Source organism: Mastigoproctus giganteus, chromosome 13 (genome assembly GCF_048544385.1).
Source record: "Mastigoproctus giganteus isolate SK-2022 chromosome 13, ASM4854438v1, whole genome shotgun sequence".
In the NCBI taxonomy this organism is placed as follows: Eukaryota; Metazoa; Arthropoda; class Arachnida; order Uropygi; family Thelyphonidae; genus Mastigoproctus; species Mastigoproctus giganteus.
The window spans coordinates 87,298,566-87,323,706 of record NC_143587.1 but is presented as its reverse complement, the minus strand read 5'-3'; the positions used below and the strand labels follow the sequence as shown (position 1 = coordinate 87,323,706).

The 25,141-nt window shown below is 37.2% G+C and overlaps 1 protein-coding gene across 1 annotated transcript in view; it reads left to right on the top strand.

Moving 5' to 3' along the window:
* LOC150076245 (ataxin-7-like) overlaps positions 1-25,141 on the top strand; it is a 227,347-nt gene that overhangs the window by 73,480 nt on the left and 128,726 nt on the right. Inside the window, exon 4 of the mRNA XM_090387296.1 lies at positions 15,407-15,922. Within this exon, the coding sequence (XP_090243422.1) occupies positions 15,407-15,922 (516 nt within the window). The remainder of the gene's footprint in view (positions 1-15,406; positions 15,923-25,141) is intronic.

Genomic DNA, 25,141 nt, shown 5'->3' with positions numbered 1-25,141 from the left:
GAAACGTAAAATAATGAATCAATGTATACTCCCCACCATGACTTATGGAAGTGAAACTTGGGCACTCACCAAAAGAATGGAAGAGAAGCTAAGAACTACACAGCGAAGAATGGAACGAATTATATTGGGAATCAGACTGTTAGATAAGAAGAAAAACACATGGATTAGGCAGCAAACTCAAATAAAGGACATTCTTATCAAAACTAAAGAACTAAAATGGTCTTGGGCAGGACACATAGCTCGAAGACATGATGACAGATGGACTAAGAAAATAGCAGAATGGTACCCAAGAGGAGCTAGAAGAAAACCTGGAAGACAAAGGCGGAGATGGATAGATGAAATTCATGAGTTTTTGAGTAGTAAATGGATGGCCAGTGCTCAAAACAGAAGGAACTGGAAATTTGCTGGAGAGGCCTTCATCCTGCAGTGGATTGAAAATGGCTGATGATGATGATGATGTTTCTGTTGCAGATTTTTCCAGTTTAAAACAAAATTTGATATCCATTTGTTGCTGAATTTAAAAATCGTGATGTGGAACATTAATGCTACATACAAAACTGGTTGTTACTTGCAAACAAGTAGATAATCTCTGTACTACTGTCTGTTGAAGGAAGTCTGAACTGCAACTTACAAGTTTCATATATTTTGAAACTCATCGAACATGACCACAACAGCACCAGTCCGGGAACTTTATTTCCATATCCTGCACCTTAAACCACAGTAACAAGGGAATATTATAAATGAAAATGGGCCTGTATACTGGATTCCATGGTTTGAGATAATAATAATAATAATACAGCACATCCAGTAGAGACAATAACTAGATTTTTGATAACTAGGATTAATTCGTAGCTTTCAGAGTAAACGAATCCCTTCTTCAGCAAGTGAATAAACGCATACAGGTACAGAATACTAATGAAATACATACGTTAAATCACTGCAAAGGTACAAGGCTACACCCCATCTTTGAATCAACAGTTTTGAAACTTGCTATCCTATACATGTCTATGCACCAACAATGAACACCGATCTAGCGAATAATGTTTGCACAATCTCGCGACCATGTGCACATCTGAGCATGCACAACTCATTTAGTATTTATTTTATTCTATCTCTGTTTGTATTTTCTTAGTATTCTGTATGTGTATATTCACTTGCTGAAGAAGGGGTTTGTTTACCCTGATAGCTGCAAATTTATCCTAGTTATTGTCTCTACTGTATGTGCTGTATTATTATTATTTCAAACTAGGGAATATTATGCTTAACTTATAACTTATACCAAAGTTAAAAGCTACAATGGGGGGTGGGGAGATAAAGAAAGATGGGCCATCAGGTTTTGCTTCTCCGTGATAATGCACCTGTGAACAAAGCCCATTGTGAATGTCGGGCTAAGGTAAAGAAAGCCAACACGAGAACAATGAGAAACGTCAGATAACTTACGCAGAAAATTAGTTTCCTGACACCGGATTCTAGCGCTGCTCGCTAGGTAAACAGACAATAGGTGTTATTGGTCTGGAGCCGAAATCGAGAAGAATATATTGATTGACAGGTAGGCATGGCAAATGATGAAATGATTGGTGGTAGGCGCAACAGAGGACAAGCTACTGTGTAGTCATTGGTTGGCATTATGATGTGTATTTATGAGTAAAGAATGGTGGATAATAGTTTTGTAATGAACGGTAAACAGGTAATAGTAGCGATGGATCTTTTAAAGGTGGAAGAAATTTGTAAGGAAAATAAAAATGTTTGTTGATTTTTTTGATGAAAACTAAATCAATAAAAGTTTCGTTCTGTTAATTTTTATGTTCTCCATTATGTTTTTTTCTTATTATTAAAAGCAGATTTTGAGTTCATGAGTGTTTTTACTATACTGTTGATTTAGGTTTGGTTATGAAAAAAGGAAAAGGTTTCTTTATTTTTCGTTATATTTCGTAACCTGACCCTGACCTTAAATGGTAGGTTAGGAAATAATAGAAACGGTTTCCTTATATTTAGTGACCTAACCTTAAATGTTAGGTTAGGAAATAATATAAGAAAAGAAAGATTCTATATATATATAGTGAATAGCTGTTGAGGTGTTGATTGACGTTATGATACGTATGTATCTGCACGAGTGTCTTTAAAAATAAAAGTACCGTAATAAAAAAATATTTTGTTAATAAACAATTTATGCGCTAGTCCACATGATTCTAAAGAAAAAAGGTTAGGTTACTCCCTCCATTTCGGGAGGGATTCAAGCTCCCATGGGATTCAAGTGGAGGTAACCTGATCTTTTTTCATCATTAGGGCATATTATTGAACAAGAAAATAAAAATTTATTTTTTTATGAATGTATTTCTAAATATGACTGTGATTCTAAAGAAAAAAGGTTAGGTTATCCCCTCTACTTCGGGAGGGATTCAAGCTCCAATGGGATTCAAGTGGAGGTAATCTGACCTTTTTTCACAATTATGGAAAGCATTCATTAGGGCAAGTTACCATTAGTGCTTCTGAGTGCTACTAAAATGATACTAACCCAACGTTAGTATCGTGTGTTGTGTTTGCGCACTAATCACACATTGTTTTCCACGCCTACTTATCAATCAATATATCATTTTCGACTTTGCTCCAGACCAATACCGTCTGTTTACCGAGCGAGCTGCGCTAGAGTGCTGTATCGGGAAACTAATTTTCCGCGTAAGTTATCCGACGTTTCTCGTGTTGGCTTTCTTTACCTTCACAGAATGTCGATTTAAATAATTAAACAACTAGAAGTGGCCCCAAGTGTTTATTATATATTTGTAAACCTCAAGTTTCATCTCCATCAGTTTCATTCTCATTTCATAGATGAAGAACTAAAGCAGCTGTAGAAGCCTGGTTTGATGCTCAACCTGAAGAACTTTTTTTTTGAAAGGATTAAACTCTCTGCAGATTAAATACAATGTGTATTGAACTTCAGGGCGAATACATTTAAAAATTAAAAAAAATAAATAATTTTATACTCCAATTTTGGAAATTTTTATCACTTCCTTATACGTTGTTTTATATATCTCTATCTATGCATAGAACCTGATTGTTAATATTCACCTTCAGAGCAGAAAAGGGCTTAATTTAATAGGTGACAGAAGAGTCTTTTACAGTGCATGCAAAAACTGTGTGTGCACCAATTTTCATTCAAATTTCATTTCTACTGAGGAAATCTTCTTTACTATATTTTTTATAAATTTAATATACTTGTAAATTTACAAATTCCTTTTGGCCTTTAACGATTTGGTTAATTTTCTATCATAAAGAATAAATATTATATTTTACGCATTTTTCAAATAATGTATTGTTTTATATATATATCGGAGCAGAAAAAAACCTTAATTTAATGTGTGATAAAAGAATTTTTTTTTAAAAGATTTAACTTTTACAATTATATGCACCAGTTTTCATGCGAATGCATTTATGATGAGCTAATTTTTTAATATATTTTTGTTACTTATAATTTTATATATTAAAAAAAAAAACTAGTACATTACATGTACTATGTAATAATTAACATGGCTTCCATTGTCTTGATATTTGTTCTTGCTTTCTCATTCATCTAATGCTGTTTCTAACGTGTTTGCCCTAAAGCTGTCTGCATAGCTGTATCTTTCTCTCATATTCAAGATTCTCTTCTCATCTCATTACTTTTCATTTTCTCACAAGTCTTCAGTCATTTCTAACAGTTGTGATCTTATATGCTCAGGAAAGTCAGTTGCTTTACTACACCATATAAACGTATAATATTCATGTCATATTTAAAAATAGCCGACCGGGCTAGCCGGGTGGGTAAAGTGCCTGCCTGGCAACCCAAAGGTTGTGGGTTCGAATCCTGCCTGGCAACCCAAAGGTTGTGGGTTCGAATCCTGCCTCGGGATTGGACCAGAGTACTCGCAAAAACCTTGAGAAGTGCATTATGGCCACAGAAGCCGATGCGCCAACAACCACCAAAAAAAAAAAAAAAAATTTTAAATATATCTTCACATATTTTTTATTTTTAGAAAGTACCAAAGGTTTGAACATATTAGAGCTAGATAGTGGTTGGAGCTAGGATATGCTACAGCAAAACTGTATATATATTGATTAATTTTACTGAAACAATGGGGTAATTGGAAAATTACCATAAAATTAGACTGTTCTGGTGGTGTTCTTTGTATGCCATTTCTTAACGGCGGTCGGCAACCACCACAACAAATGTCTTTTGGTCTCTGCTAATTCTGAACAGCTGCTCAGTGTTCAGTCCAATTCTTGATGTTACTAGCCATCTTAACTATAAGTTAAACATCTTAACTTAACTGTATAGTCATCTTAACTATAAGAAGCTTGTAAGGGGATATATATATATACAGGGTGATTCACTACCAGTGCGACAAACTTGCAAGTGTAGGGGGCACAAAGACAAATCGGAATCACATAGCATTGCAGGGTCCGAAATGCCTTCATCATGCGGGAGGTCGCTTGAACAAAGAAGCAAAGAAAAAGAACAGAAACAGCAACTCGTTAGTGTAACAGAAATCATTATAATGAAAAGTTTTACATTGGCAAAAAGCCATGCTACAGAAGGTGTTCGAAAGTTCGACCAGAAGCAGTCACACAGGCTTCACAGCACCGCCACATGGAATCCCTAACGTTCTGGAAGATTCCTGGCGTGTCTCGAATCTCCCCGGCAGCTACAGAGATGCGAGTGACGAGGTCTTCAACTGAATCAACGGGGGTCTCGCACACCAATGTCTTCATTTGACCCCCAGCAGAAGAAGTCCAGGCATGATAGGTCCGGCGATCTAGCAGGCCAATGAACCGGACCACCACGACTTATCCAATGCTGTCCAAATGTAACGTTTAGGTGTTGGCGGATGTCATTGGTGTAATGTTGGGAAGCCCCATCATACTGGAACCACATTGAGCGGTGCAACGACTGAGTAACATGTGCTTCTTCAATAAGTTCGGGCAGGACTTGCTGTAGAAAGATCAAGTATGCCCTACCGTCCAGACGAGGGGGCAGAAGGTACGGTCCAATGAGGTGGTCTCCAACAATGCCGGCCCAAACATTGACAGAGAAACGGCGTTGAGTTGCATGTGTTCGCGTACTATGGGGTTCTCCAAAGCCCACAAATGGGCGTTATGTTGATTGAAGGTTCCCTCTCTTGTGAAACTTGACTCATCCGTGAACAATACGGATGCAGCAGACGCGCTGTCTGCCGCACGCTGAAGAAGAAACCAAGTAGCAAAAGTCCTCCGGAGTGGATAATCCGCAGGCTCCAATGATTGGACACGTTACAGATGGTATGAACTCATTTGGTTTGTTGACAGTATCCTCCATACAGTGGATTGGGAAATACCCAATCGTTGGCCTATCGCTCGAGTACTCGTACTCGGATTGCCTTCTGCAAGATGTAGGACTTTCTCCTCATTGTCTAGTGTCCTCGTCGTTCGCTCTCGATTCATGGTACCTCTCGTGAAACAACCAGTCTCACGTAACCTTCTGTGCACATGTGCGAAAATTGTATGATGAGGAGCATGCCTGTGCTGGAAATGTTCCTGGTACAAGCGCAGAGTGGCACACCTGTTACAGTCTGCAGCTCCATACGCGAGGTACATGTCGGCCAGTTCGACGTTTGAATACTCGTCCATCCTACTGCCCCGGGAACCGGTTCGCAAATGCCTACTTCCAGTGGGATCGCTGTTCACGCAACCTCCCGCTCCATGTCCTCTACTGCATGACGAAGGCATTTCGGACCCTGCAATGCTATGTGATTCCGATTCGTCTTTGTGCCCCCTACACCTCCTGCAAGTTTGTCGCACTGGTAGTGAATCATCCTGTATAGCTTGTAAACTACAGGGCGATTCAAAATTCGTGCAAACCAAATTATAAGTGTTAATATATCATTGACATCTTAATGCAATTTAATTGTAAATGCTTCAGTAGTAGCAGGGTTAGATTTATGCAGATCTGTAAAAACAGTCTTCTGTTAACAAGCACAGACCTCACTGAGAAAAATTCTACCTCATGAGGTTCCAGGCCTTTCTGGAACAGGATGTGATCTAGCCTAGGGATGTCTCTGTCTGTACTAGGTGCACAGAGTGTGAAGAAATTAGGCAGCATTCTGATTGGCGTCTATGAGATTTTGAAGACTAGGGTAGATGCCTTCAAACGAATTGAATTAAAATGGAGGGGGTACACAAGAGTGAGCTCAACACCAGCGCTCACTCTTGTGGGTCATGATATCTGCTCTACAATCTGATCACAAACTTTAATTATTATTTGTTTTTTACCGGGTCATCAAAAAATCATAGTACAAGTATCTACGTACCTACCTATGTTTAATATTTTTGACTTAATTGGTCTAGTAATGTCATAAAAAAAATTTTAAATATTATAATATAAAAATTTAAAATATTACATAATTAAATTTTTTTCTAAAAAGTCAGTCAATTTATTTTGTTTCATTACCACTCGAGCCTTTTGGGAGGCAATGTTACGAATTTTACGAAAGTAACATAAATAAATTTGATGAATTTGAAGTACTGAATAAGTCATCAAATGCAGACATTGTAGGGAATTACTTTAAGAAAGTTACTTTAACATTTAGTCAGTTATTATGCCATTAATAAGAAGCATTTTATAACTTTGAGTAATATTTTACCTATGAATAAATAAATTACTTATTTTATTTTTCATAAGTAAATAATTTACTCATGAAAAATATTACTTAGGAACCTTTATTTGTAGAGATAAATAGCCATCAAATATTAACGATATAAATTAATATACCAATTGTAGTATACAGCAAGCTCCCAGTTTATGAACATTCGGTTTACAAACTTTTGATCTTACACAAATTTTTGACACTGGATATTTGATTTACAAACTCATATCATGATTTTTTAAGCTGTTTTCATGAAGCATAACCTTTTGATTGTAAAATGGGTATGGATGAAATATTTCAACTTTTATATGCTGTATTTAACACATTCAGCAATTTGAAGTATTTTAAATGAGAAGATAGCCTTCAATAATTGTTTAAAAATTTAACAAAGTGTATGGAGACTAAGGCGCATTTAGGGCTAGAGCCTCAAGCTGCGAACAAATTTAGACTATGTATATAAAGTGCTTAGCATCATAATACACAGCCATTTCTGAATAAACAGAAAATTTTTAAGGTGGCATCGTTTTAGGTTGTGAAGGCATTCACAATATGAGATATAACCTAAAACGATGCCACCTTAAAAATTTTCTGTTTATTCAGAAATGGCTGTGTATTATGATGCTAAGCACTTTATATACATAGTCCAAAGTGTATGGAGTTAAATATAGCATACTCTTTAAGTAGTATATTTTTGGTGAAATGTGCTATCAAGCACGCGCGACAGAATTGTAAATCATTAACAGTATATCCTGCTAGGTGTTTAAAACAGCTTAATTTTATTGATTGACAAGGGAAACTACTTTATTCTTTCCAAAGTCATTCCATGTTGTCAGTAACAAATATGCAGCTTTTTGATAATTTTATTCAGTTGCACCTTATGCAGCTACATTAAAATTATCGATGCTATTAGGTTAGTCACACTGCAGTTTGTTGAATTGTTGAAGGTAGCTGGTGGTTAGTCAATTGTAAGCATGAGCTAGAAAAGTATACTTCTGTGGTTGTTTATTTATATATAAATTATATAAATAAACATACAGTTTATACAGTCTATCTTGAGGTGGATTGTGAGTACAGTAGAACTTCGATTGCCTGTCAGGGTACAGGACCGAGACCATGATGGATAATAGGATATGTATATTAAAAATATTATACATAAAATAGACCTGGTCATCTAACTTGTTTATTTTATTACGTTATACATGACCTAATGAAATTTAATTAAACTTTAATTATTATTTATTTTTTCCGGGTCATAAAAAAATAATAGTACAGATATCTACGTACTTACCTATTTTAAATATTTTGACTTACATTGGTCTAGTAATGTCATAAAAAAATTAAAAGAAAACAATATTACATAATTAAATTTCTTTTCTAAAAAAGTCAGTCAATTTCTTTTGTTTCATTACCCTTGAGCCTTTTGGGAGGCAATATTATGAATTTAATGCAAAAGTAACACTTGTGTAGCCTCTGCTTCTTGTATCTCGAACCACTCAGTGCACTTTGTCAACATAGTTTCAGCTTCACAATGGCTAAATATGTTTGTTGTTCCATCAGCAGCAGCTTTTTTTTCCTTCTTTGGTTTTGGAATCATCTGAAAAATTGTCATCACTCTTTGCACAATTTCATTGTTGTCTAAAATTCTGCATCCGACATCCATTTTGTCCATATCCAGCCAATCATTTACTTCCTCCATCGAAATATTTTTAAAACCAGGAACATTTGAACATACCTGCAAACTTTCAGTTTCTTTTGGAATGGTTTCTGTATCACTTGAATATATTTCTGGCCACAACTTATTCCAGCTTCTTTGTATTGTTTGAACTGGAGCATCGTTCCTGGCATCAGTGACATTTAAAAGTATGTCTTTTATAGTGTAGCTTTTCCAAAACTCTATCACATCTAATTTATTTTCTGCTGAAACAAGCTTTTGAATGAACATTTTGCGAAAATGATGTTTCATACTCTCAAACACGCCCATTGTTTGAATGAGAGATGTCGTGTTTGTTGGCAGAAAGTAGCATAATATTTTGCCATCATTGCTTTTTAACTCACATACATGTATGGGATGAGTAGGTGCATTGTCCATCAGTAGCATTACGTATTGTGGTAAACCTTTTAATGCCAAATGTGATATTACACATGGTACAAATGTTTTATGAAACTAATCATGAAATATATCTTGGCTCATCCACACATTGTTTTGTGAGAAATATTTAACTGGCAAAGCATTTAAATTAATATTTTTAAATGATCTAGGCTTTTTTGGTTTTCCTATAACAACCAAAGGCAATTTATGACTACTGCTAGCATTAACACATACCATTATAGTGATGTGATCTTTCTGCATCTTATATCCCGGTGCCATATGTTCAGTCATTGAGGCCGGTGCCTTTTGAGGTAGTGCCTTCCAGTTAAGACCAGTCTCATCACAGTCTTTAACCAAACTTCGATCAGCTATTTCCCTTTGTAGTTTTTTACGATAACCAGGGATTGCTGCGCTATCCACACTTACAAGGGCAATTCAAAAAATAAGTTACACTTGACCCATTGTACCCCGAGACATTTATTGAAGTATGTAACATTATGCAATAGAAAGCACATACCTTGCACTACTTTTCCACATAGCCACCGAGTTGGTGTAAACATTTCTTAGAACGTGTGACTAAACTTTCGATTCCCTGATGTGACAGAAAGGCACTCCTTGGTCATTCAGCCACCGTCGAACTGCTGTGTGCACCTGCTCATTTGCAAATCGTTGTCCCCCAGATGTTCTTTCAGCTTGCCAAAGATGTGATGTCACAAGGCAAAAGATCCATACCTCCTATCCAAAACTTTGGAGCAAGTGTCGTATTGTGTGGCGTGGCTTTGTCCTGAATGAGATCAACACCTTTGCTTAACTTTCCGGGCCTCTTGTTTTTCATGGCTGTTTGCAAAGCCCACAGTGTTTGGCAGTATGAGGCAGCATTAATTGTTGTGCCTTTTGTCATAAATTCCGTGTAAACAACTCCTTCACAGTTGAAAAACACAGTGGCCATGACCTTTCCTGCCGATGGTACAACTTTGACTTTCTTCCGCACATGCGATGTTGTGTCTCCATTTCATAAATGCTCTCTTCATTTCTGGGTTGAAATGATGCACCCACGTTTTATCGCTAGTGTTGATGCGGCATAAGAAGTCATGGCCTTCCACAGAAAAGCGTTGAAGGAAGACTAGAGAAGACAAAAAATGTTGACCTTTGTGTTCGTCTGTCAGTGAACGAGGAACCCATCGTGCACACAATTTGCGATCGTCAAGATGTTCACGGACGATGGAATGAATGCTGCCTATCGAAATATCCAACTCCTTTGCCATTTCTGTAACTGTCAGTCTTCAATTATTGCGAATCATTTCATCACCCTGCATCACGTTGTCTGCAGTGGTCAACGTTGATGGCCTCCTTTTCGATCAGCATCCATCAATTCCATGCGACCACTTTCAAACTGCTGGCACCACTCTGGCTGGACGCGACATTGCATTTTCCCCATACACCGCTGTTATTTCACAGTGAATCTCGGAACAATTCAGACTTTTGCCCATAAAAATCGTACTGTTCCACGTACCTCGAACTTGGAGTGACATTCTAGCTGAAGTGCCATTATGAACGCTTGCTCCTACCAACTGTTATCGCTATGTCAACGAAACTCGCCTACCAAGAGGCGCACGATATGACCTCCATTCCGCACAGGTGCCACATTTGTTGCGCAATTATACCAAGAGATGCCTTCAGGTGTAACTTATTTTTTGAATGTCCCTCGTAGCTTCTCACCCTGGATCAACAACTGTCAAATACCATGACAAAACTAATTTATCCAACCATCTGATGCTAGCCTTGAATGAAGGATCTCCGCCTAGTTTTTTATTGATTTCAATGGCTTTTTCGATTATTACAGGTCCTGACAATGGAATTCCTTGGCTATGTTTTTGGGCACCTCCGTAGCCAGGTGGGCAGGAGCAGCAGTGCGTAGCACACGCTTCTTGATCAGACCGGGGTTCGAGCCCGTCACCACCAAATACGGAGGATGCGGAAAGGTCAGGAAATGACCACCGCATATACCCCGGAGCAATATGGCCTTAGTTGCTAATGCTCCTAAAAAAAAAAAAATAAATAAATAAATAAATAAAGCTATGTTTTTGAACAAACTATTGAACCATTTGCAGTATCCATTGTTCATTTCTAGCAAGCCTCATTGTTTTATGACTTTTAACATTACTGTTATCGCTATGTCAACATTACTGTCAGTGGTTTCCATTTGCGACATGTGGTTTTCAATTTTGTCTGCATTATGCTTTATATAATTTTCTGTTGTTCTTCCTATTCCATAAACCAATACTTGTAGCACTTTCATCTTTTCTTAGATGATTAATTATTTTAATTTTTTGTGATAATCCCAACACTACTTGCTTACGTTACTTTCATTTCAGTGGGTTTACTTAATAAAAATTATTTAAATATGAAACAAGAGGTTAAAGTACAACTGTATACACTGAGTTGTAAACAAAGACTGCAGATATATGGCACCAATATCACAATGCATTACTGCATAGTGGAGTTAAGTAACGGCTAACAGAGACTGACGGTAAATATGGTGACGGACAATCAAGGTTCTACTGTAGTTTGAATAAATTTAAGGGACTGGGAAAATTATTGGAATAGATGGGTAAACAAAATTGTGTGTTTACACACACACACACACTCTGGGAGGTTACTATATACTAATTATAGACTAGCATCCACCAGTTTTAAGTGGTACAGTTAGGAATATTTCCTGTTATAAGAGCAAGTGATGTAACAAATCCAAGATAATTTTATAATAGATTGACTTGTTATTTTTATTACCATTATCTTTTTGTTGTATTAAATTGTATGACCACATTCAAGAGTTCAACAGGGGGAAAAAAAAGTTTGATTGTGATTTCTCATAGGACCTGTACAAATGCATAATTTTGTGTGTTATTGCAAGGTTGATAGCTTTGTATTGTTTATTTTATTGGTTTTGGCAGTTATGAAATTTCACAAATTTTGTAAGATTATAGATTTCTTCAAATATAACTTGACCTTAGAAACAAAACTAATATAATTGGAGTATTTTGCAAATGAGAACCATTTGGCTTCCTGAATTATGAATTATTTTTCCTCCTGACACATGATTACAAATCATTAGCATTGATCCTTAAACTGCGTGATTATATTTATTGGCAGTATTGGTTATATACTGCCTAGCTATTTTATTAGGACCATGAGATAATAGCATGTCAGTCTGCTATCAAATTGAATTGGTACATCAACATGATGTGATGTGGAGTCAACAGTGTGTTGAAAAGTGAAACAAGGAGTATTGGATCATTTGTGTAACAAAACTGTCCTCACTACCTGGAGTGTCACTGCCCTGCCCGTGTCCTCAGTTCCTGGAGTGACACAGGCAGAGCATGGGCAGTGTATGTTCAATGTGTTTTTTCCATTTCATCTGAGGGATGTTCAGTGGGTTTGAAATCTGGGAGATTTTGCTGTCTAGGGCAGATGCTTTTTTTCCTTCCTTGTGCTCCTCAAGATAACCGTTTTTACATTCATCACAGTAGATAGTCGCATTCATCATCAGCCATTTTCAATCCATTGCAGGATGAAAGCCTCTCCAGGAACTTTACAGTTCCTTCTGTTTTGTGCAATGGCCATCCATTTACTACCTACAAACTCTTGAATTTGATCTGTCCATCTCCGTTGTTGTCTACCAGGTTTTATTTTAGCTTCTCTTGGTTACCATTCTGTTATTTTCTTAGTCCATCTATCTTCATGTCTTCGAGCTATGTGTCCTGTCCAGTCCATTTTAGTTATTTAGTTTTGATAAGAATGTCCTTTACTTTTGTCTGCTGCCTAATCCATGCACTCTTCTTATACAACAGTCTGATTCCTAATATAATTTGTTCCATTCTTCACTGTGTAGTTTTCGGCTTCTTTTCCGTTCTTCACTGCGTAGTTTTCAGCTTTTTTTTCCATTCTTCACTGTGTAGTTTTCAGCTTCTTTTCCATTCTTTTGGTGACTGCCCAAGTTTCACTTCCATAAGTCATGGTGGGGAGTATACATTGGTTCATTATTTTATATTTCAGAAAAATTGAGATATTGCTCCTCAGTATGTGACTATATTTCCTGAATGCTATCTGTCCAAAATTTATTCTTGTGATGTCCAGCCATTTATCATTGTTACAGCTAATGACTTGTCCAAGATAAATATATGAATCCACCTTTTCAATTTCTACTCCGATTATATTCCTTTCTGTGGTATACTTGTTCATCATTACTTTTGTTTTAGCCATCTTCATCTTTAGTCCTTACTGACTCTGCATAACTGATTAAGGTTTTCCTCTAGTTCTTCGTGGCTTATGATCACAATGTCATCTGCAAATCATAAATGGTTTGGGTACTCTCCATTCACATTGACTCCTTTCTGCCACTCGTCCAGTCTTACGACTGCTTCCTCAAGGGCAGCAGTAAACAACTTTGGAGATATCGTGTCTCTTTGTTGAACTCCTTAATTTAAAATTTGCTACTGTCTTTGTCTAGTCTAATAACAGAGGTAGCATTCTCAAATATTTTCTTCAAAATCATAATGTATGGGGGTGTCTATGCCTTGTCTTTGCAGTGCCTGAAACATTGCCTTATGCTGTGTGGAGTCAAATGCCTTTTCATAATCCACAAATTCCAGGCATAATGGTGTTTTATATTCATTTGCTTTCATTGCCTTATGCTGTATGAAGTCGACTGCCTTTTCATAATCCACAAATGCCAGGCATAATGGTGTTTTATATTCATTTGCTTCCATTGCCTTATGCTGTATGGAGTCAAATTCCTTTTCATAATCCACAAATGCCAGGCATAATGGTGTTTTATATTCATTTGCTTTCTCCGTTAGCCGTGGTATTACGTGAAGGTGATCCATAGTTGAGAATCCTGTCCTAAAGCCAGCTTGCTCTTTTGGTTGATTCTCATCAAGTATTCTTTCTAATCTGTTAGTTATGAGATCTATCCAATTATATTAAGGGAAGTAAGCAAACTGTTAGCCATAATTATGAGAGCATCCTTGGACTCAGGGGAAGTCCCCATGAACTGCAGATCTGCAAACCTGTATGCAGTACTCAAGGTGTTGCCTGACCATTGCGGGTGCCTCCATAGCCAGGTGGGAAGGAGCAGCAGTGCGTAGCACACGCTTCTTGATTAGACCGTGGTTCGAGCCCATCACCACCAAATACTGATGATGCAGAAAGGTCAGGGAATGATGACCACATATTCCTGGAGCAATATGGCCTTAGTTGCTAATGCTCCTAAATCCAAATAAGAACAGCCTGACCATTGCCTTATACTAGGGAATAATCATCCCCTTATCCCTGCTAGCAAAATTCCTGTATATCATTGACAATGCCCCATGAGCTACTCTTGCAGCCTGTTTGCACTTCTCAGAAAACTTTATATCTGACTGCACAATTATCCCTAGGTCTTTTTCACTCTCCACTTCCCTTCTCTCTCTCTCAAATCAATATCAAAAGCTTTCCTAAAATCCAAGTATATGATATTAAAATTATTTTTTGCATCCAGTTCCTTTGTGACCACATCATAGTATCCAGTCAAATAGTTGGTACATAACTGCTCTCTGTGGTTACAGCTGCCCATATGCAGTACTTTGCATTTGTCAATGTTAAACTTCAGTTGCCACTTCTCAGCCCATCTGCTGAACTTTTCTAGATCCTGTTGCAGTAGTGTACTGTCATTAACAACCCTGCCAACCTTTGTATCATCTGCAAACTTCAATATTAAGCCTGATATACCTTCTTCAATATCATTGATAACTACAGTAAACAACAATGGGTCCAACACCAAACCTGTGGGCTCAACTAATAAAATAAGTCCACGAAGAGTGGTCCATTGATTCTCTCTCTCTCTCTCTCTCTCTCTCTCAAATCAATATCAAAAGCTTTCCTAAAATCCAAGTATATGATATTAAAATTATTTTTTGCATCCAGTTCCTTTGTGACCACATCATAGTATCCAGTCTAATTGGTCAGGTGAGACTACCCCTTAACAAACCCATGCTGTGTCCGAATTATAACTGTAGTCAGTCTTGTCTAGATGATCCTGCAGTGCTTCTTGAACCAGTGACTCCATTATTTTCCCCTGAACAGAAGTTAAACTAACAGGTCTGTAAAGGAGAATCAATTATCATAGTGGTTCCCAAACTACTGAGATCTACGGACCCTTTCAAAAAATCAAAAAAGTTTATGGGCCCCTTTAAAAATAAAAAAGTTTGCAGACCCCTATATATATATATGGTCGACCACCGTTTCGTGGACTCCCCTGGAAGTGGTCTACAGATCCTCAGGGGTCCCTCCAACCCCAATTACAATTTGGGAAACAGTGCATTAGCACATCTCCAGTCTGTAGGGACCTCCCCTGAGGATGTTTTCATAATCATGGTTAAATTTTTGCTAACTTCATTTGCTGCCTCCTTTAATATAACTGGATAGACCCCATTCACCCCAGGTATCTTTCTTATGTTTAACTTCAACAGTTTCTCCTCCACTTTGCTCCCAGTTTGAGTTTGATAAACTTCTGCCATTCTCCTCCCTTTTTTTATTTTCTTTCTTTTTTTTAAAATTGATTTGCTATATAAATTTAACATTCTGTTAATCATTGACTAATAATAATTTTTATACCTTATAGAATTACGGCATGGAAATAGCTATCTTGTTCGGAATGAACGCCCTGATGGATCTGTGCACAAAGTGACTAAAAGTGGATCACACAGTTCAAGTTCTAAGTCTGCAAGCTCTAAAAACAGCAGTGCCTCTTGTAAAGATCCTTCGCCGTCTAGTGCCAAGTCTAGGATTGATAAGGCAGAAATGATGAACAAACTTAAAAAGAATCATTCAATGGCTCCTGTTGTAAGGGTAGAACGCATGCCTGCCAGTCTTGTCATGAAAAAGGCTGCAACTGTTCCTGGTGAAAAGAAAGAGTTACCATCACCTCAGCAACCACCTCCTAGACTGTTATCATCGGGTCCATGTTCTCCTCCAAACTCTGCCCTTATTTCAAGTTCTGTTATCACCCATCATGGAACAAATTCCTCTTTTCATAATTCAACACAGCCAACTGAATGTGGAGAGTTAGCAACAAAGAAATCTAACAATAGTAAAAATAGGAAAGTGCCTAAAAAACTCAAGCTGTTGCCATGTAAAGGTAACTATTGCAGGCTTTTAATAAGCTATACAGAATTTGAAATCAACAAGTATCCTCTTGGTATTTTCAAATGTTGAATTTTTTAAATTTAGAATATTTGCATGTTTGAAAATATTAAATTCTTAATTAAATCTTATAAAACATTTATCCAAAACTTAAAGTACTGCTTGAACCATTCAAAGTTTCATGTTTATCTATAAGGAACCTTTAACTAATTTTTTATTTTATATTGAAAAATAGTGAACATTGAATAGTTATTATTACTATTCACAATGATTACACTCGTACACCAACCGTTAAATTAAAATTTTAATAAATAAAACTGAGATATAAAATATACTGTGAAATAATCAATTTACAATAAGTATAGTACAAATAAAAGCATTTAAAAGCATTAAAATAAAATACGATAAAATAAATAAAACAATGAGACAAATCTTAAAATACCAGATACCGTAGCTTTCAGAGACATCCGCCTCCTTTCTCAACAGTGCATTTCTATTGTGCAACACATCCTTTATTACTGTGTCTTTTCATATGATTTATAGTAATAATTAATAATGATACTTGGTTATAACAGTGCACTATAAAGTTTGTCAAGCCAATATCTCTCCCACCAACTTATGGCTTCATTTTGGTGTATACAGACTCATGGCTTTTTTGCAGAGTTATCCATAGTGGGACATGATACAGCCAAGAGGGATGTCTTTGTGTACTTTTGTTGTAGAGTGTGAGGGTCTTAGGCACCAAGTTACATTTCAATGGGTTTATATGAGGACTTGAGGAATAGAGTGAATGCCTTGAACAAATCAAAAGGAGAGTCCATTCAAGCAGTCAGCCACCCACCACAGTGCTGGTCTCACAGAAGGTAGCTCTTGCTGGTGACTTTATTGTCAGGGAAATGGGAAATATGCTTTGTAAAATGGATAAGTGGAATAGGACTGGTTTCTGCTTGGGAAAAAAGTTGATGGTGTAGAGCAAGTCTCATCTTTTAAGGGCACAAAAGTGATATAGTTTTACATGTTGATACCAATGATATTAAGAGTAGGAAATCTGAGGATTACCTCAACAAATACAGAGCAATGTTGAGAAAAAGTTGCGAGTTAGGACTGAAATTGAATGTGACTACAATTCTGCCCAGATGTGGTGGGGGTACATGAAGAGAGCCTTGTCAATCAGTTCAGCCCTGGCGAGATGGTGCAAGGTTCATGCGATTGAATTTTTTACAGCATGGTCTGTGCTTGTTAGCAGGGGGATCATTTTTACAGAATGGGATACACTTAAATAGAAGGGGTGCAAGAATATTTGGAGATGTGGAAAACTGCTAGCTTGGCTGGGTGGGGAGGGGATATACAGATTAATGCTTTAACAACAGCCGCAGGCAGAGGTGTAAGTGATTCTTGCATTGCTCCGATTGGAACTTGCAGCAGCCTGGAAAGCAAGATGTCAAGGATTTCAAGGCCTGCTGGGAGTCCTCATGGGCTGACTTAGGATTACCAAGAGTAAAAATAGTTACATGTATACTTTTGTGTTTCCTAATGCTAGGAACATAGTAAATAAATTCGATGAATTTGAAGCACTGGTTAAGTTATTGAATGCAGATGTTGCATTCATGACTTAAACAGGATATCAGAGATGTACTATCACTCAGACATAAGAAATGCAGAATTTGAATATAGGGAATACAATGTACACAGACAGGAGAGGAGGAGGAATGCTCTTAGTTAAGAAGCACATGAAATCTAAGGCAGTGCATCCAGTTGATATGGGTGGCTGGTGCAACGTTGTGTCATTTTGGTATGACAGAAACACTTCTTGAACTACTGTTATTAGTGTAGTTCTCCAAGGTTTAGTGCTGGGCCCCCATGTTGTTTTCTGTATTTATTAATAATATTGGTGAAGGCTTATCAGCTTGATGTCTAATTTTGCAGATACAAAGGTTGGTATGGTGGGTAATGACAGTAATTTAGAGTATGCTGCTGCAACAAAATCTTGAAAAATTAGGCAGATGGGCTGAGAAATGGCAGTTGAAATTTAATATTGACAAATGCAAGTTACTGCATATGGATAGCAGTAATCACAGAATAAAGTACCAACACAGTGTGGTACAACACAATACCACACTTCATTAGTGTGTTATTGTGTTGTACCACACTAATGATGAATTAAAATGACCTGGGAGTAATTGTGCAGTCAGATATGAAGTTCCCTGAGCAGTGTAGACAGGATACCAGGTCATATCAAGTTTTGTCAGTGATATACAGGAATTTTTCTTGGTAGAAGAGGTGATTATACCATTGTATATGGCAATAGTTTGGAAGTGTCTTGAGTACTGCAATTATAAAGGTCTGGAAGCCTCATTTAAGAAGGATGTGGATCTGGTGGAACAGGTATAGAGAAGAACAGTGACATTAGATGACAAGATGCTTTTACCACTTTTGCAAATGGCAGTCTGGAGACTAGGCACCTGTGAGTAGATCTGATTTAGGTATTGTTAAATGCTTTGAATGGGTTGAGTAAGTTCATTGCTGATTGAAATCTTCCTCTTGGTAAGACTAAAAATGGGGGACATAAATTCAATTTGAGGAAAGTTGGTTGCAGGAGAAATGAGAAGTTTGCCTGCAGGTGATTGTTGGAACAGGCTTCTATCTGTGTTGTTAAAGTGGGTAGCCTAGCTGAATAAATTGAAATAAGAACTAGACAGGCTATTAGGGTGGGTGAATAGGTGGTGGGAAGGATTTTTTTTTTTTTTTTTTATATTGATGCTGTATAAGCTTGCTTTCTTGCATCATTGCCACTACTAATATTAATATGGTCTTGTGTAAAATGAATGAGGAAGTTTTTGGGAGGTTTGGTTTTTTTTTTTTTTTTTTTTTTTTTTGAGATAAGTTTGAGTGTTAGTGATATGGATGAGCTAATGATGTGGGTGAAATTAAAAGTTGGTGGTGTGGGGACGAGTATGAGTCAAAGAAATTTTTATGTGTGTGTGTGTGCGTGCGCGCGCGCGCACACACACACACACTCACTCTTGCCTCCTTGACATAAACCTGGCTTTGGCAGTTTCACATATGTACTGCTGAATCCCTACCATCACAGTAGGAGTAGCAGGATTATTCATTAGTTGATCCGTGTGTTTCCTAGAGTGTTAATAATACATTTAACCGAGTACTATCTCGCATCTGTCCTGTAAAACTGTTTTGATGCTGTACTCTGATAATGTAAAGAATACTGTATCATTCTGTGATGCCCATCATAGTCTCAAAAGACATGATCCATACTGTGTGGCAAAAGGAAATTGAAGAAAGCCAATGGAGACCAAACATGGATTTTGCCACTTTTTGCCTTCGTTAAGCAAAGTAGTAGTATTGCACTGGATGATGAGTCATCTGCGACAAGTTGGAATTATTTCCAGCAAAGATTTGTGTCCTTATACAGAAATGAGTTTAGAAGGATTGAAGCTAAGTTTTCTTTGCCCTATTGAAGAATTCCTGGAGGTTGGCATTAAGGAATTGGTGACGTACATTCCAGAAGTTTAAAGTGTTTGTTCAGAACAAAATTTCTCAAACTGGAAGGTGGAATGTAGTGCATTGTCATTGACAAAACTATGAATAGGTTTTCCAGTCAATGGAGGAAGGCATTAATGTACAAGAAGGAGAGAGAACTGAACCTTGGGAAACACCAACGTTAGTTGGGAAATCAGAAGAGAAGGAGCCATTACCCATAGTGAGCAGATGGAGAGAAAACTAGCTACCCCATTTCAAAAAAAAACAGATGGCAACCCATAAGATGTGAATTTGTTGAGAAGACCTTTATGCCAAACATATTTAAAAGCCTTGAAAATGTCAAGGGGAAACTGGTTGAATGTCACTAGGCTTTTCTATTGAATTTGTCCAATCGATTATGATGATTCTGATCAGATGGAAACTTTAAGATGGTGTAAGGGTTGGTGATTCATGGTTTTCTCCATTATGATGGAAAGAGTAGAGGTAAGTGCACTGGAATGATAATTGTAATGGTGGGATTTGTTACCCTTTTTATTTACAGGCTGGATGTGAGCAAATTGCCATACAAAAGGAATAACAATAGTGGAATAGGAGATAATAAAAAGATCATATGTGGTGTATACATAGAATATACTTACCTCCTTAACATAACCAGGCTTTGGCAGTTTCCTTGCATATGCGCTACTCAGAATCCCTACCAGCACAGTAGGAGCAGCAATATTGCAAAACACAAGAGCAGATTTTTGAGCACATGCTTTGAGAACAAGTGAAGAAATGCCATTAAGACCTGGTGTTGAAACAGGCATTAAAATAGTTTGATAAAAAAAAAAAAAAAAAACATACTTCACTGTATTATATTTTTTCTGTCTTGCTATCTTGGGGAAGTTTTGCTCCCAGTAGTCACTACTGTCACAGTTATAAGCTTGGCAATTTTCCCTCACTTTAGGAACAACCTTGTGTATCCACGAGTAGACGTGAAATTATTAATATCATTTTTAATCATATAGTATAGGCAAGAAGATGAGTCTGTTATTCATTAAAACTCAAGACACAACTGTTACTGCTGTTTTGAGTCTTATCAGACCCTTCCATCAGAAAATCTAGGGAATCGTGGAATAGAATGTATTTGTTATGATAAGTGGAGACTTATTAGATGAACTTGGCGCACTATGGCCATAGTTGCCGATGCACCTAAGAAATCTCTAAACAGGCCAACCAACCAACAGGATGAACAATGCAAGAATTACCTAGATAAACAATGCAAGAAAAGTAAGATGCTAATAAGACTGCTTTATCTTTAGTTGCAGATGCAGTAGAACCATTAGAATGCAAGGAAATTTTGGAAATATGAATGGACAGAAGTTGCAGCCAGTGGCTTTTGCATGAGACCAGAAAGCTCAACTGTTACTTGGATGAGATGCAAGTTTCCTGTTCTTGGGCTTTTCAAAATTGAGTTTGGATGTATTAATAATAACTTTTATACAACTGATCTTGAGCTTTTAAACAAATTCTAAAATAGACAGTACAGATGATATCTGAAACCTTTTCTGTTCCTTCCTGCTAACTACTATAAACATATATGAAAAGCATATTCAAATTAACAGTAGACCAAGTCAAAATATGAAGCATATTTTGTTTGACCTTTTTATTAAACACCAAAAGGAAAAGCAACTTAAACAAAATTTTTTTATATCAACACTAAATTTGGCCCTTTATAGCCATAGTTGCTAGTGTGCCATTAACTCCACTAGTTTGGAGTGAGTTTTTTTTTCCCATGGAATTTTGAAAATTTCTAAAAAATAAACTTGGAATGTGAATGCTTTTGCACATTAATTTGTTTTTTATGTGGTTGCCCAAAATTAGAGTGAAATTGTCAAAATCAGAATTTAAAAAAAAAAAGTGAAAAAATTTGTAAAAAAAAACCCAAAACAAACTTGTTACTTCTTTTTGATTGATGCAGTGTGTGTGTGTGTGTGTGTGTGTGTGTGTGTGTGTGTGTGTGTGTGTGTGTGTGTGTGTGTGTGTCACTTGATTCAGTTTCATTAACTTTTGGATTTTGGAGGATTTCAGCTTTTGTAAGCCCAAATCAGACAAAGACGTTTCATATCTATCTCTGATTTTAAAAACTGTTTTTTGTGCTGCAATCTATTATAAACTATGTCTGCAGTTTTTTCGCTGCACATCTAAACAATGGCAGCACTTATTGTAAGGTTTCAAATCAACCTGTATACAGGGTGTCTCAAAGATATTGGTACAAATGTTTAGGGGAAGTAAATAACATCTAAGGAATGTGAATCGCATAGGAACCCATAACCGGAAACGTCACCCTAAGTTGATACACAGCGCTGTTCATCAGTTCACGAAAGGGAAAATTTCTGGTTTTCTCATTCAAGCAGTAGTTGCCACATAAAGAGCATGCATGGACATACGAACTGTGAGCTGGCAGACATGCACCTAGTGTATGGATTAGCAGAGGGCAGTGGACGAGCCGCTCAACGAATTTATGGAGAACGCTTCCCAGACAGACATGTACTGGACCACCCTTTGTTTGTGCGTGTGCATCAAAATTTGTGCGATTATGGGTCATTTAGAGGTAACAGGAGTAGTGCGGGCAGACCACGTTTGACGCGAACTCCCGCCATGGAAGAAAGTGTGTTGAATGCTGTCCAGAATAATCCTACTACCAGTACATGTACTGTTGCCTCTGCCTTAGGAGTGTCTCATTGCAGTGTACAGTGTGTCTGGCACAACGATTCCTTACACCCCTTTCATCTCCAAAGGGTTCAGTTACTGCTCCCCCAAGATCATCCTGCACGTGTGGCTTTTGCACAGTGGTTTCTCCAAGAAAGTGTTCAAGACTTGAATTTTCCAGCCTATGTTTTGTTCACGGATGAGGCTTATTTCACTCAGGAAGGCGAGCAATCAGCACAATGCTCGTGTGTGTGGGCTCACGACAACCCACACGGTGTGCGCCCCCATGCGGCCCAACTTCGCTTCGCAATAAATGTGTGGGCAGGTATGGTCGGTGACTGCTTAGTTGGTCCATACCTGTTACCATCCCGCATGAACTCCGCTAAATATCAGATCTTTCTTGGACAAGTTCTACCAGGGTTACTTGACAATGTTCCAGCAAGTGTGAGATGCAACATTTGGTTTCAACATGACGGGTCACCTGCCCATTATGGAAGGTGTGTTCATGACCATTTTAAGAGGCGTTTTGGGCGTCGATGGACTGGCCATGGTGGACCTGTTGCCTGGCCCCCACGCTCACCTGATTTATCGAGCCTTGATTTCTATCTGTGGGGAGCCCTCAAATCTATCGTGTATGAATCGCCTGTGGAGATGGAAATGGATCTCGTGGCGAGACTCGTCTGCGCTGCTGCTACTGTCAAAGAAACTCCAGGTGTGTTCAACCGTGTCCACCAATCCATGTTGCGTCGGTGTCACGCATGCATCGCGTCTCATAGTGGAACCTTCGAGCATCTGTTGTAACATCATGAAATGCATCCATCTCATACTGCATTGTTAATATTATGTCAAATAAATGTTTGCCACTAATTACTGTCTTGTGTCATTTCTGCTTCTTGTGCCTCTGCTACTACTTTCCCGTGACGTTTCTGGTTATGGGTTCCTATGCAATTCACATTCCTTTAGATGTTACGTACCTCCCCTAAATGTTTGTACCAATATTTTTGAGACACCCTGTATAAACAGATGTATTATTTGAAAAATACTTAACTATCTTGAAAAAATGTGTATGTGTGCATATTCTTCAGGGCCCATGTGTGAAAAACATATGTGGGCAGTTCTTGTTTAGTGAATTTTCTATAACAAATTTTAATTTACACCTTTTATCTCTATTAAGAATGGATTGTGAAAAAAGCTGTTGTTTTCAGGTGCGAGTGAAAGGAAAGCTGTCAGCTTGGATGTAATGAAAAAGAGCATAAGAACTTTGTAAAAAAATGAGGTTAAGAGTTTGGTTTCAGTGATTGTTAATGGAAAGGATAAAATTCTTTATCCTTTCCATAATAAAATGGTGGAGCACATTGAGGAAATTCAGAATGCTGCTGTCAGAAATCAGAGATAAAGAATTATAATTCTTTATTATTATCAAAATGGAAATGCTTTTTTTATCTGGTGTCAGATCAAGCTTAGAAGCATGCTCCTTAATAAATGAATTCTGAAACATTGAACCCAATCACAAAGCTGTAGGGTCTGAGGTCATAGTTCATGGCCAAATAAATTAACTTATATGGTGTGATATTGTGCAATGATAAGTTGTAGAACTGCAAAAGCAGGTAGTCATTCAGAGCTTTTAGTTTTTTAGTGTGTCCTTCAATGAGAACTCTCATGACTAAGGGATTAAATGAAGCATTCAGCTTTTATACTAAGCCAAAGGTTTGTATTTGAGGAAAGGCTAACTTTGAGTGGAGCATAGTTTACATTGGCATTTTGACTTGTTGGAAACAAGTCAGCAAGTGGCTTGTTTCCAACAAATGTTATATTGCCACTAAATCTTCTGGTGATTCATATGATTCTACAAATAATTATGAATATTGCTACTTTTTTTTTTTTTACATTAGTATGTGTTTTGTTATTCTCATTTAATGGATGGTATTCTGCAACCAATTAATTAATTATAATGGGAAATGTTCATACATATGTACTCTGGAAAAGGTTTCATACCCAAACTGTAACTTGACATGCAACTCGCATTGCACGAATACACGGAAGCTATTGACTTTTTATGGTTGCAGGACCATCTGCTGCCAGATATCTGAAAAGACTCTCCTCTGGTATAAAGGATTTGGTACATGATTGGGTGGAAATGGCTGTCCATCGTTTTTTATAAAAATGTTCATATATTATCAAAATGTCCATCATGCCGGAAACATGTTTTATTTATCCGGAATATTAGAATGAACACTCAGGGCAGTGGTCTCTGATATTTTTCAGATGATACCTTCAGTTACAAAAATTACGCCATCCATTCATGTTTTTTGCTGTTTTGTAAATTTGTAAGTTAAGTTAAAAATGTAAAATTTGTATAAAGGGATGACAGAGTATATGGTACTTTCCCCTTTTTTTTTTTTTTTTTTTCCACATTACACTTGTTCCCTGAAATAGAGTAGCTTTTGGAAACCATACGTGCATGTTGAATGAGAGTGTGATGAACATTTCCTGCTTAGAAGAGTACTATAAATTGTCAGCAGTGAATGGAAGAGGGGTGGATTCTGCCAACATAATTTATATGGGATAAGGTGTAAATGCATTTTTATGCATCATTTGAAGATAACAAAGTACTCAAACCTGTGTTGGTTTAATTATGTTTATTTATGATTTGGAAATATGTACATAATAGAGTCAAATGTTTCGTGGTATTTTCTTACCATTTCTTCAATGACTTTGCAATATCACCATCACAAATGATCATTTAGGCCACAAGAACTTATTGGTTCTTGTGACCTAACAATAAACCTGATTGGGTTGCTGTAGTAAAAAATATATGTATATATAATAACATTACATTTTTTTTATTTTTCAACACTAAATCTGGGGAGTATGTAAAACTCTTAAATCAAAACTTGACTTATCATTGGAAAACTCTGAATGTGAGAAAGTAAGTAAATATCCTAGAGAGAACATCTACTCACTTTCTCAGACTCAAAATATGGGGGTTTGTCAGTTACTCCAGTGTTCGATATTGTGCCAATTG